General features: G+C 46.0%; 1 protein-coding gene across 1 annotated transcript in view; it reads left to right on the top strand.

The window, feature by feature from the left end:
- LOC140737585 (lipoxygenase homology domain-containing protein 1-like) overlaps nt 1–14,799 on the top strand; it is a 394,473-nt gene that overhangs the window by 270,034 nt on the left and 109,640 nt on the right. Inside the window, exon 30 of the mRNA XM_073064021.1 lies at nt 12,949–13,077. Within this exon, the coding sequence (XP_072920122.1) occupies nt 12,949–13,077 (129 nt within the window). The remainder of the gene's footprint in view (nt 1–12,948; nt 13,078–14,799) is intronic.

The raw sequence follows: 14,799 nt of genomic DNA, 5'->3' as shown, positions 1-14,799 counted from the left end.
TACTGATTCATTTGCTTGTGGACAAACTCATTAAATGCAGGAAACATTATAGAATCAATGAAAGTATGCACCCAGCAAGACGGGCAAAGGCGTTTACGATGTATGAAACATTGATTTCTCCTTCTGGGCTTTGTCTTCCTTTGTTTTTTTTTCTTTTCCCCGTCCCTCTTGTACTACACTCCACTCTAGCCTCTTACCTCTTTCTCTCACCTGCCTGCTGCCTAAGACCTCCCTGGTGCCCCTCTCCCTTCCTTTCTCCCACGGTCCACAGTCCTTTCTGATCAGAGAGTACTTCACCTGTGAGTCTGTTGGAGTCATATACTGTGTCTGCCACTCCTGGAGTATATCGGTGAGACCCGATGTAGATTGGGAGAGTGTTTCGTCAAGCACCTACACTCCATCCGCCAGAAGAAGTAGGATCTCCCATTGACCATCCATTGTAATTGAAACTCCCATTCCCACTCCGATATGTCAGTCCATGGCCTCCTCTATTGTTGTGATGAGTCCACACTTAGGTTGGAGGAATAACACCTTACATTCCATCTGGGCAGCCTCCAGCCCTTCTTGGACACAAAGTACACTGCAGATGCTGGGGTCAAAGCAACACGCACAACATGCTGGAGGAACTCAGCAGGTCAGGCAGCATCTGTGGAAACGAACAGTCAACGTTTCGGGCCAAGACCCTTCATCAGGACTGTTTGTTTCCACGGATGCTGCCTGATCTGCTGAGTTCCTCCAGCATGTTGTCTGTGTTGCTCCAACTCTTCTTGACTTCTGGTTACGGTCCCTTCTCTTCTTCACCATTCCCCACCCCCTTTTCCCTCTCTCACCTTATCTCCTTGCCTGCCCATCGCCTCCCTCTGGTGCTCCTCCCACTTTTCTTATTTCCATGGCCTTCTGCCCTCTCCTATCAGACTCCCCCTTCTCCAGCCCCGTATCTCTTTCACCAATCAACTTCCCAGCTCTTTACTTCATCCCTCCCCTCCTGGTTTCATCTATCACCTTATGTTTCTCTCTCTCCCCTATCTTTAAAATCTACTCCTCATCTTTTTTTCTCCAGTCCTGCCTAAGGGCCACGGCCTGATAGGTTGACCATACTCTTTTCCACAGATGCTGCTTTGCCTGCTGAGTTCCTCCAGCATTTTGTCTGTGTTGCTTTGGATTTCCAGCATGTGCAGATCTTCTTTAGTTTCCTTTCTGATCAGATTCCTTCTTCTCCAGCCCTTTACCTTTTCCTCCTATCACCTTCCAGCTTCTCACTTCATTTTCTCCTCCCCCAAACACCTGGCTTCACCTGTCACCTTCTAAATTGAACTCTTTCCCCTCCCACCACCTTATTATTTTGGGATCTTTCCCCTTCCTTTCCAGTCCTGAAGGAGGGTCTTGGCCTGAAACACCAACTGTTCATTCCTCTCTATAGATGCTGCCTGACCTGCTGGATCATACAGCACAGAAACTGGCCCTTTAACTCATCAGGTCTAGCCAAACCATTAACCTTCCTAGCCCCATTGACCTACTCCCAAACCATAGCCCTCCAATCCATGCTACTTTCCAAATTCCTCTTCAATGTTAAAATCAAACCTGCATTTATCACCTTCACTGGCAGCTCATTCCACACTCTCACCACCCTCTGAGTGAAGAAAATCCCTCTCAGGCTCCCCTTTAACCTCACCTTTCACTCTTAACCCACGACCTCTCTATTCCAGGCTCAACCAACCTTAGTGGAAAAAGCCTCATTCCATTTACCCCATCTATACGCTCATAATTTTGTATACCTCTTTCAAATATCCCCTCAATCTTCTACCTACCCTTTCCAAGGGAACAGCTTGTCAGGCCCCGGGGATTAATACCCTCTAATGTGCCTCAAGACAGCAAACACCTCTTCCTCTGTAATCTGTACAGGGTCCATGACCTCGCTGCAGCATAGCCTCACATCTTATAGACTCTGTACCCATCTCCAGAGAAAATACAGATGCAACATCTCCCCCGTCTCTTACAGCTCCACAGAAAGATTACCACTCTGATCTTCCAATTTTGGCCCTTGCTATTCTTGAGCTCTGCATATCTGTAGAACCCTTTTGGATTCTCCTTCACCTTGTCTACTGGAGCAATCTTATGCCTTCTTTTAGCCCTCGTGATTTATTTCTGAAGTGTTCTCTTGCACTTCTTGTACTCCTCAAGTCCCTCATTTGTTGCTATTTGCCTATACCTATTATGAACATCCTTCTTTATCATAACCAGGGCCATGATATCACTCAAAAGCCAAGGTTCTCTAAATTTGTTATCCTTTCCTTTTATTCTGACAGGAACATGCAAAGTCTGTCAAAATTTCACTTTTGAAGGCCTCCCACTTACCAGGTACAGCTATGCCATTGTGGTCACCAGATGCAAGTGTTCCCCTCTCTCACCTGCCCTGTCTCATTCCCTAATAGGAGAACTAGTACCGTACACTCTCTCATTGGGACTTCCACATACTGATTAAGGAAACTTTCCTGAACGCATTTGACAAACTCAATCCCATCTAGTCCTTTGACAGTAAGGAAGCCCCAATCAGTATATGGAAATTTAAAGCCACTTGCTATCGCAACTGAATGTCCCTTGCAACAATCTGCAGTCCCTCTACAAGTTGTTCCTTTAAATCCCACGCTACTTTCATAACCTTCCTCTTAACTAAGGTTTTTTTTCGGTCCCTTGCTTTCAGCTCCTTTTTTTTTTGTAGTAGGCATTAATATCTTCTGTTGCTAAGTGTATCTACAGTTTTGGGGGTTTGATTGTCCTGACTTATATTCTCTATATTGTGTTGTGGTTGGTCTGGAGTTTTTTTTTGTTGCGGGGCTTGGGGAGGATACTAATTTTACATGTCTTCAATTTGGGTGCTTTCTCAATTACCTTTCTTTGTATCATATTATTATTGTATGTTTATTTTTGCACTGTATCAATGTTCTTCATTTTGATCCAGGGTTTTTTATCTGTAGCTATGTAGAAAATATATTTAAAAACTAATAAAAATAAAAAAATCCCACACACTGTTGGGTGGTCTGTAATATAGCCCCATTATCACTGACAGATGTTATGAGCATTCTTGTTGGGCAGCAGCAGTACAATTCAATATAATAAACAAGAATACTATCAATTACAATAGGAAATATATAAAGTAAGTATGTAGTGTAAAAAGAATTACTGTTCATGGGTTCAGTGTCCATTCAGAAATCTGTTGTCAGATGGGGAGAAGCTGTTCCTGAAACATTGAGTGTGTGTCTCCAGGCTCCTGTACCTCCTCCCTGATGGTAACAATGGGAAGAGGGCATGTACTGGGTGATAGAGGTCCTTAGAGCTGCCATTTTGAGGCCAGAGAGGCTAGTGTCTGTGATGGAGCTGGTTGAGTTGACAATTTTCTGCAGTTTTTTCTGATTCTGTGCATTGCCCACCCCTCTATACCAGATGGTGATGCAGCCAGTTAGAATGCTCTCCACAGTATGTCTGTAGAAATTTGCTAGAGCCTTCAATCTGTGGAGCAAGATTGGTCCAGAATCAAATAGAAGGCTAGTGAGTGTGGCCAGTGAGTGAGTGGACCAGTGAAGGAGTGGAGATTTGAGGCTTTGACTCGAGAGATTCTGGCAGTTTTGGCAGTTGGACTGTGCAATGAAGTCAATCAAGATTTGAATAGCTCAGCAGAAAGCCGCTGATTAGACAATCAAGATTTGAATAGCTCAGACTCAGCAGAAAGCAGCTGATTGGGCAATCGAGGTCAGGTGACCAAGCAGTTTGAAAAGCTCAAACAAATAAATAGAGGGATACCTCAAGCGGAGCGGCCTGTGGAAAGCAACCAGTGAGTGAGTGGGCCAGTGAAGGAGTGGAGATTTGAGGCTTTGACGAGAAGAGGCTGAGGACGAGCTTCACTCCAAGTGAGGAAAGGCTGGGTAAGTTCCTTTCAAAGGAGAAAGTTTCAAAAGTTGAGGCAAGTATTGGGTAGGTCATGGCAGATGAGATCGGCCCTGTGGTTTGTTCATCCTGCAGCATGTGGGAAATCAGGGATACTTCCAGTGTCCCTGACGACTATGTGTGCAGGAAGTGTGTCCAGCTGCAGCTTCTGGCAGACCGCATTGAGCATCTGGAGCTGCGATTGGATTCATACTGGAGCATCCGCAATGCTGAGAAAGTTGTGAATAGCACGTTCAGTGAGTTGGCCACACCGCAGGTAAAGGCTACACAGGCAGAAAGGGAAGGGGTGGCCACTAGACAGCGTAGCAGTAGGCAGGTAGTGCAGGAGGCCCCTGGGGTCATCTCCCTCCTAAACAGATATACTGTTTTGGATACTGTTGGGGGAGATGTCTCATCGGGGAAGGCAACAGCAGCTGAGTTCATGGGTGGCTCTGTGGCACAGGAGGGAAGGAAAAGGAGTGGGAGAGCTAAAGTGATAGGGGATTCGATTGTAAGGGGAATAGATAGGCGTTTCTGTGGCCGCAAACGAGACTCCAGGATGGTATGTTGCCTCCCTGGTGCAAGGGTCAAGGATGTCTCTGAGCCGCTGCAGGACATTCTGGAATGGGAGGGTGAACAGCCAGTGGTCGTGGTGCACATAGGTACCAACGATATAGGTAAAAAATGGGATGAGGTCCTACAAGATGAATTTAGGGAGTTAGGAGATAAACTAAAAAGTAGGACCACAAAGGTAATAATCTCTGGATTACTACCAATGCCACATGCTAGTCAGAGTAGAAATAGGAGGATATTTCAGATGAATACGTGGCTTGAAAAATGGTGCAAGGGGGAGGGAATCAAATTTCTGGGGCATTGGAACCAGTTCTGGGGGAGGTGGGACCGGTATAAACAGGACGGTCTGCACCTGGGCTGGACTGGAACCAATGTCCTAGGGGGAGCGTTTGCTACTGCTGTTCAGGAGGCTTTAAGCTAATGTGGCAGGGGGATGGGAACAAGTGCAGAGAGACAGAGGGGTGTAAAATGAGGGTAGAAGCAAAAAGTAGTAAAGTGAAAAGTAAAAGTGGCAGGCAGGCAAATCCAGGGCAAAAAGCAAAAAGGGCCACTTTTTAACATAATTGTATAAGGGCTAAGAGTGTTGTAAAAACAAGCCTGAAGGCTTTGTGTGTCAATGCGAGGAGCATTCGTAACAAGGTGGATGAATTGAATGTGCAGATAGTTATTAATGAATATGATATAGTTGGGATCACAGAGACATGGCTCCAGGGTGACCAAGGATGGGAGCTCAACATCCAGGGATATTCAATATTCAGGAGAAATAGACAGGAAAGAAAAGGAGGTGGGGTAGCATTGCTGGTTAGAGAGGAGATTAACGCAATAGAAAGGAAGGACATTAGCCTGGAGGATGTGGAATCGATATGGGTAGAGCTGCGTAACACTAAGGGGCAGAAAACGCTGGTGGGAGTTGTGTACAGGCCACCTAACAGTAGTAGTGAGGTTGGGGATGTCATTAAATAGGAAATTAGAAATGCATGCAATAAAGGAACAGTAGTTATAATGGGTGACTTCAATCTACATATAGATTGGGTGAACCAAATTGGTAAGGGTGCTGAGGAAGAGGATTTCTTGGGATGTGTACGGGATGGTTTTCTGAACCAACATGTCGAGGAACCAATGAGAGAGCAGGCCATTCTAGATTGGGTATTGAGCAATGAGGAAGGGTTAGTTAGCAATCTTGTTGTGCGAGGCCCCTTGGGTAAGAGTGACCATAATATGGTGGAATTCTTCATTAAGATGGAGAGTGACATAGTTAATTCAGAAACAAAGGTTCTGAACTTAAAGAAGGGTAACTTTGAAGGTATGAGACGTGAATTAGCTAAGATAGACTGGCAAACGATACTTAAAGGGTTGATGGTGGATATGCAATGGCAAGCATTTAAAGATCACATGGATGAACTACAACAATTGTTCATCCCAGTTTGGCAAAAGAATAAACCAGGGAAGGTAGTGCACCCATGGCTGACAACGGAAATTAGGGATAGTATCAAGTCCAAAGAAGAAACCTAAATTAGCAAAAAAAAGAGGCACACCTGAGGACTGGGAGAAATTCAGAGACCAGCAGTGGAGGACAAAGGGCTTAATTAGGAAAGGGAAAAAAGATTATGAGAGAAAGCTGGCAGGGAACATAAAAACTGACTGTAAAAGCTTTTATAGATACATGAAAAGAAAAAGATTGGTCAAGACAAATGTAGGTCCTTTACAGTCAGAAACAGGTGAAATGATCATAGGGAACAAAGACATGGCAGACCAATTGAATAACTACTTTGGTTCTGTCTTCACTAAGGAGGACATAAATAATCTTCCGGAAATAGTAAGGGACCGAGGGTCGAGTGAGATGGAGGAACTGAGGCAAATACATGTTAGTAGGGAAGTGGTGTCAGGTAAATTGAAGGGATTAAAGGCAGATCAATCCCCAGGGCCAGATGGTCTGCATCCCAGAGTGCTTAAGGATGTAGCCCAAGAAATAGTGGATGCATTAGTGATAATTTTTCAAAACTCCTTAGATTCTGGATTAGTTCCTGAGGATTGGAGGGTGGCTAATGTAACCTCACTTTTTAAAAAAGGAAGGAGAGAGAAACCGGGGAATTATAGACCGGTTAGTCTGACATCGGTGGTGGGGAAAATGCTAGAGTCGGTTATCACAGATGTGATAACAGCACATTTGGAAAGAGGTGAAATCATTGGACAAAGTCAGCATGGATTTGTGAAAGGAAAATCATGTCTGATGAATCTTATAGAATTTTTTGAAGATGTAACTAGTAGAGTGGATAGGGGAGAGCCAGTGGATGTGGTATATTTAGATTTTCAAAAGGCTTTTGACAAGGTCCCACACAGGAGATTAGTGTGCAAACTTAAAGCACATGGTATTGGGGGTATGGTATTGATGTGGATAGAGAATTGGTTGGCAGACAGGAAGCAAAGAGTGGGAGTAAACGGGACCTTTTCAGAATGGCAGGCAGTGACTAGTGGGGTACCACAAGGCTCAGTGCTGGGACCCCAGTTGTTTACAATATATACTAATGATTTAGACGAGGGAATTAAATGTAGCATCTCCAAGTCTGCGGATGACACGAAGCTGGGCGGCGGTGTTAGCTGTGAGGAGGATGCCAAGAGGATGCAGGGTGACTTGGATATGTTAGGTGAATGGGCAAATTCATGGCAGATGCAATTTAATGTGGATAAATGTGGGGTTATCCACTTTGGTTGCAAGAACAGGAAAACAGATTATTATCAACTTCCTCTTAAATATAGCCAATGAACCGGCCTCAACTGTTTCCTGTGGCAGAGAATTCCACAGATTCACCAATAGACAATAGATAGATAACAGTTATCGGGAGGTAGTCACACCAAAAAAACAGGAGGTTGGCAAATGGGTGACAGTCAAGAGAGGCAGGGGGATCAGACAGAGAGAGCAGAGCACCCCTGTGGTCGTTCCCATCAACAATAAGTATACCGTTTTGGATTCTGTTGGTGGGGATGACCTACCAGGAACAAGTTGCAGTGGTCCTGTCTCTGGCACTGAGGTTGGACCCTCGACTAGGAAGTGGAGGAGGGAAGAGAAGAGAGCGGTAGTGATAGGGGATTCTATAGTCAGAGGGGCAGATAGGAGATTTTGTGGGGAAGATCAGGAGTCTTGGATGGTATGTTGCCTCCCTGGTGCCGGGGTCTGGGACATCTCAGATCGGGTACAGGTTATTCTCGAGAGGGAGATGTTGAACCCAGATGTTGTGGTCCATGTAGGGACCAACGACGTGGGTAGGATGAGTGAGGGGGTCCTGCGTAGTGAGTTCAGGGAGTTAGGTGCAAAGCTGAAGGGCAGGACCTCCAGGGTAACAATCTCAGGATTGCTACCTGTGCCACATGCGAGTGAGGCAAGGAACAGAAGGATTATACAGATTAATACATGGCTGAGAGGATGGTGCAGGAGGGAGGGCTTCAGGTTTTTAGATAATTGGGCTTTGTTCCTGGGAAGGTGGGATCTGTTCCAATGGGACAGTTTACACCTGAACTGGAGCGGTACTAACATTCTTGCAGGGAAGTTTGCTAGTGCTTCTCGGGGGGGTTTAAACTAAATTTGCAGGGGGCAGGGATCCAGAATGTGAGAGAGGATAGCGAGATGAAGAATAAAGGACAGGTGGGGACTACACGGTTCCGGAATATTAAGTGTGTAGTAGAGAAAGGTGAGGCGGAACAAATGATAAGGAGGACACATGTACAGAGGGATGGTCTGACGGAACATGGAGTTAAATGTGCAGAAAGAATAAGTAAATTTAGAAAGGACAACAAAATTCAAGGGGCATATAGCCCGATGGGAGTTCGGGGAGCTGGGTTAAGCACAATAGGCAGAGATTTAAACAGAGAGAGGAGAAATGGGTTAAAAATTCTATATCTGAATGCACGAAGTGTCAGAAATAAGGCGGATGAGCTTGAAACTCAGGTGCGAATGGGTAACTATGATGTTGTTGGGATAACGGAGATATGGCTGCAGGGAGATCAGACCTGGGAAATGAATGTACAAGGGTATACGTGCTATCGTAGGGACAGAAATGTGGGCAGAGGGGGTGGGGTGGCCCTGTTGGTGAGGAATGAGATTCAGTCCTTTGCAAGGGGGGGGACATAGGATCAGGAGAAGTGGAGTCTGTGTGGATAGAACTGAGGAACAGTAAGGGCAATAATACCCTAATGGGTGTTGTCTACAGGCTCCCAATTAGAAGCATGGATATTGGGTGCAAGTTGAATAGGGAGTGAACATTGGCATGTGGCAAAGGTAATGTCGCAGTAGTAATGGGGGATTTCAACATGCAGGTGAACTGGGAGAATCAGGTTGGTTCTGGGCCCCAGGATAGGGAGTTTGTAGAGTGCCTACGGGATGCATTCTTGGAACAGCTTGTACGAGAGCCGACCAGGGACAAGGCTATTCTGGATTTAGTGTTGTGTAATGAACAGGATTTGATAAGCGATCTTGAAGTAAAGGAGCCATTAGGAGGTAGTGACCATAATATGATAAGTTTTTATCTGCAATTTGAGAAGGATAAGGGCAGATCGGAGGTGTCAGTGATGCAGTTGAACAAAGGAGACTATGGAGCCATGAGGGAGGAGCTGGCCAAAGTTAACTGGATGGATATTCTAGCAGAAAAGACAGTGGAACAGCAATGGCAGGTATTCTTGGGAATAATGCACAAGGTGCAAAATCAGTTCATCCCCCGGAGAAGGAAGAATTCAAAGGGGGGAAAGGGGCCACAGTGGTTGACAAAGGAAGTCAGAGATTGCATAGCATTTTAAAAAAAGGAAGTATGACAGAGCTAAGGTGAGTGGGAGGACAGATGATTGGGAAATTTTTAAGGAACACCAGAACTTAACTAAAAAGGCAATACGGGGAGAAAAAATGAGGTACGAACGCAAGCTAGCCAGGAATATAAAGGAGGATAGCAAAAACTTTTTTAGGTATGTGAAGAGAAAGAAGATAGTTAAGAACAATGTTGGGCCCTTGAAGAATGAATTGGGTGAAATTGTTATGGGAAACAGAGAAATGGCAGAAGAATTTAATAAGTACTTTAGATCTGTCTTCACTAGGGAAGACACAAGCAATCTCCCAGATGTATGGATGGGCCAAGGACATACGGTAATAGAGGAAATAAAACAGATTAACATTAGGAAGGAAACGGTGATGAGTAGACTGATGGGACTGAAGGCTGACAAATCCCCAGGTCCAGATGGTCTGCATCCTACGGTACTAAAGGAGGTGGCTCTGGAAATTGCGGATGCATTGGTAATCATTTTCCAATGTTCCTTAGATTCAGGATCAGTTCCTGAGGATTGGAGAATGGCTAATGTTATTCCACTTTTTAAGAAAGGAGGGAGGGAGAAAACAGAGAACTATCATCCTGTCAGCCTAACATCAGTAGTGGGGAAGATGCTAGAGTCCATTATTAAAGATGAAATAGTGGCATATCTAGATAGCAGTGATAGGATTGGGCCAAGCCAGCATGGATTTACCAAGGGCAAATCATGCTTGACTAATCTATTGGAGTTTTTCGAGGATGTAACCAGGAAGTTAGACAAGGGAAATCCAGTGGATGTAGTGTACCTCGATTTTCAGAAGGCATTTGACGAGGTCCCACATAGGAGATTGGTGGGTAAAATCAAAGCTCATGGCATTGGGGGGAAGATATTGACATGGATAGAAAACTGGTTGGCAGATAGAAAGCAAAGGGTAACGGTGAATGGGTGTTTCTCGGAATGGCAGGTGGTGACCAGTGGGGTGCCACAGGGCTCGGTATTGGGACCACAGCTGTTTACCATTTACATCAATGATTTAGATGAAGGCATTGAGAATAACATCAGCAAGTTTGCTGATGATACTAAGCTGGGTGGCAGTGTGACGTGATGAGGATGTTAGGAGAATTCAGGGTGACTTGGATAGGCTGAGTGAGTGGGCAGATACTTGGCAGATGACGTTTAATGTGAATAAGTGTGAGGTTATCCACTTAGGGAGTAAGAACAGGAAGGCAGATTATTATCTGAATGGTGTAGAGTTAGGTAAGGGAGAAATACAAAGGGATCTAGGAGTCCTTGTTCATCAGTCACTGAAGGTGAATGAGCAAGTGCAGCAGGCAGTGAAGAAGGCTAATGGAATGTTGGCCTTTATTACAAAGGGAATTGAGTACAAGAGCAAGGAAATCCTCTTGCATTTGTACAGAGCCCTGGTGAGACCACACCTGGAGTATTGTGTACAGTTTTGGTCTCCAGGGTTAAGGAAGGACATCCTGGCTATAGAGGAAGTGCAGCGTAGATTCACAAGGTTAGTTCCTGGGATGTCCGGACTGTCTTACGCAGAGAGGTTAGAGAGACTGGGCTTGTACATGCTGGAATTAAGGAGATTGAGAGGGGATCTGATTGCAACATATAAGATTATTAAGGGATTGGACAAGATAGAGGCAGGAAATATGTTCCAGATGCTGGGAGAGTCCAGTACCAGAGGGCATGGTTTGAGAATAAGGGGTAGGTCATTTAGGACAGAGTTAAGGAAAAACTTCTTCTCCCAGAGAGTTGTGGGGGTCTGGAATGCACTGCCTCGGAAGGCAGTGGAGGCCAATTCTCTGGATGCTTTCAAGAAGGAGCTAGATGGGTATCTTATGGATAGGGGAATCAAGGGATATGGGGACAAGGCAGGAACCGGGTATTGATAGTAGATGATCAGCCATGATCTCTGAATGGCGGTGTAGGCTCGAAGGGCCGAATGGTCTACTTCTGCACCTATTGTCTATTGTCTATCTGAACGGTGGCCGATTAGGAAAAGGGGAGATGCAACGAGACCTGGGTGTCATTGTACACCAGTCATTGAAGGTGGGCATGTAGGTACAGCAGGCAGTGAAAAAGGCAAATGGTATGTTGGCATTCATAGCAAAAGGATTTGAGTACAGGAGCAGGGAGGTTCTACTGCAGTTGTACAAGGCCTTGGTGAGACCGCACCTAGAATATTGTGTGCAATTTTGGTCCCCTAATCTGAGGAAAGACATTCTTGCCATAGAGGGAGTACAGAGAAGGTTCACTAGATTGATTCCTGGGATGGCAGGACTTTCATATGAAGAAAGACTGGATCGACTAGGCTTATACTCACTGAAATTTAGAAGATTGAGGGGGGATCTTATTGAAACGTATAAAATTCTAAAGGGATTGGACGGACTAGATACAGGAAGATTGTTTCTGATGTTGGGGAAGTCCAGAATGAGGGGTCACAGTTTAAGGATAAAGGGGAAGCCTTTTAGGACCGAGATGAGGAAAAACTTCTTCACACAGAGAGTGGTGAATCTGTGGAATTCTCTGCCACAGGAAACAGTTGAGGCTGGTTCATTGGCTATATTTAAGAGGAAGTTAGATATGGCCCTTGTGGCTAAAAGGATCAGGGGGTATGGAGAGAAAGCAGGTACAGGGTTCTGAGTTGGATGATCAGCCATGATCATACTGAATGGCAGTGCAGGCTCAAAGGGCCGAATGGCCTACTCCTGCACCTATTTTCTATGTTTCTATGTTAATAGAATGTTGGGCACTATAATGTGTTCAGTGGAGTTCAGGTCTAGAGACGTTCTCCTTAACTGTATAGTGCACTTGTGAGGCCACACCTTGAGTACAGTGTACAATTCCGGTCTCCATATTGTGTGAGGGATGTGAATGCATCGGAGAGTCTAGGGAAAGGCAGTGAGCCTAATTCCAGTTCTGCAGGGAATGAGCTATGAAGAAAGATTGAAAGTATTAAATCCTTTTAGCCTAAGCAGACATAGAATGAGAGGAGACATGATAGAAGTGTTCAAAATCATTAGGGGTATAAGTAAGGTGGACACCAGTCCAGCTGCTGCTTCAAAATTAATCCATCATCAAGGACACAGGGCATAGGTGGAGACCGGTGAAGGAGGCAATGTCAGATTAACGTCAGGAAGCATCTCTTAACACAGTGAGTTCTGGACACATGGAACAGACTACCTAGTTGTGTAGTTAGTAGTACCTTAGAGACTTTCAAATCAACATTCGATAATAATTTCAACAAACTATGCGAACAGGAATTTAGCAAGCTTTGTTGGGACAAATGACCTGTTCTAGTCAAATACCTTTTAATGTTCTACGATCCAGTTGCTGCCATTGCTATAATGCTACTAGCAGTTCAATATATTGAATGATTTAAATGCTTTGGCATGGACTAGATGGGCCAAAGATCTGGGTTCCGTACTCTAGTTTTCTATCACTCTGTGACTTTATGATGAACGCGAATGTGAAATCTCCTATTTTTCTCCAGATCTTCTTAATTTTAGTTTAATCTGTTTCCAAATGTAATTAAAATTCGCTGTCACTCTGTGGATTAGTGGGCCTGATTCTTGAAGCTAAACAAATACACCTCAAAGCAATATTCGGCAAATTTGTTTTACCTCAGTCTGCTTTTGTGTCCAATTCTAGGAACTGTCAATCTCAAGGCATCAAAAACTCATAAAAATAAGTTTGAAAAGGGAAATATTGATGAGTTTACTATTGAGGCCGTGGACATTGGTGCACTGAAGAAGATCCGAATAGGACACGATAATTATGGTAAGCATGCGGGAGAGACCCTCAGAGCGGCTGGACAGACCCTCAGAGTGACTGGACAGACCCTCAGACAGGCTGGACAGACCCTCGGAGCGGCTGGACAGACCCTCAGAGCGACTGGACAGACCCTCAGACAGGCTGGACAGACCCTCAGACAGGCTGGACAGACCCTCAGAGCGACTGGACAGACCCTCAGAGTGACTGGACAGACCCTCAGACAGGCTGGACAGACCCTCAGACAGGCTGGACAGACCCTCAGAGCGACTGGACAGACCCTCAGACAGGCTGGACAGACCCTCAGACAGGCTGGACAGACCCTCGGAGCGACTGGACAGACCCTCAGAGTGACTGGACAGACCCTCGGAGCGGCTGGACAGACCCTCAGACAGGCTGGACAGACCCTCGGAGCGGCTGGACAGACCCTCAGAGCGGCTGGACAGACCCTCAGAGCGACTGGACAGACCCTCAGACAGGCTGGACAGACCCTCGGAGCGGCTGGACAGACCCTCAGAGCGACTGGACAGACCCTCAGACAGGCTGGACAGACCCTCAGACAGGCTGGACAGACCCTCGGAGCGGCTGGACAGACCCTCAGAGCGACTGGTCAGACCCTCAGACAGGCTGGACAGACCCTCAGACAGGCTGGACAGACCCTCAGAGCGACTGGACAGACCCTCAGACAGGCTGGACAGACCCTCGGAGCGGCTGGACAGGCCCTCGGAGCGACTGGACAGACCCTCGGAGCGACTGGACAGACCCTCGGAGCGGCTGGACAGACCCTCGGAGCGGCTGGACAGACCCTCGGAGCGGCTGGACAGGCCCTCGGAGCGACTGGACAGACCCTCAGACAGGCTGGACAGACCCTCGGAGCGACTGGACAGACCCTCGGAGCGACTGGACAGACCCTCGGAGCGGCTGGACAGACCCTCAGAGCGACTGGACAGACCCTCAGACAGGCTGGACAGACCCTCGGAGCGGCTGGACAGACCCTCGGAGCGGCTGGACAGACCCTCAGAGCGACTGGACAGACCCTCAGACAGGCTGGACAGACCCTCGGAGCGGCTGGACAGACCCTCAGACAGGCTGGACAGACCCTCAGACATGTTGGACAGCAACAGGTTGCTGCAGAAACCTGGCTGCCACAATGTTTATTGTTCTGAACTCATCTTTCCTGTTCTACCATCTGGGGTGCCACAGTTGCTTCGTGGTTACTGTGACGCTAATAAAGCTGAGGATGTCAGAGTTCAATCCCAGCATCCTCTGTAAGGAGCTTTTATGTTTTCCTGTGGAACGTGTGGGTTTACTCTGGGTTCCCCAGAATTCCCCTGCAGATGTACCGGTAGGAATGTTAAATTGGTCATTGGAAACTGTTCCGTGATTAGGTTAGGGTTAAATCGGAGCTTGCTGGGTGGCTTGGCTTGAAGGGCTAGAAGGGTTTGTTCTGTTCTCTATCTTTAAATATAAAAAATATAGAATAAATAAACATACATAACCTATGTACTTGAGGGCAAATCTCTTTGTTGGTTATTGATTGAACCTCACCTTTCCTTTTCCATAAATTCTATGTAATCTCTGTCCTTAAGAGTACAAACCCTTCAATCTACCAAATGCAAATTCTGCAGAAACATTCTTTGCTAGAAGACTCAGGCACAATGAGTTCTGAATTAACAGTACTCTGGATTAACACAGAAACATGGTGATCTGGATTCACAGTGCTCTAAGTTA

This window comes from Hemitrygon akajei, chromosome 13 (genome assembly GCF_048418815.1).
Source record: "Hemitrygon akajei chromosome 13, sHemAka1.3, whole genome shotgun sequence".
NCBI classification, from domain to species: Eukaryota; Metazoa; Chordata; class Chondrichthyes; order Myliobatiformes; family Dasyatidae; genus Hemitrygon; species Hemitrygon akajei.
Note: the sequence above shows the minus strand (reverse complement) of the source record. Positions and strands in the feature narration are given on the sequence as shown.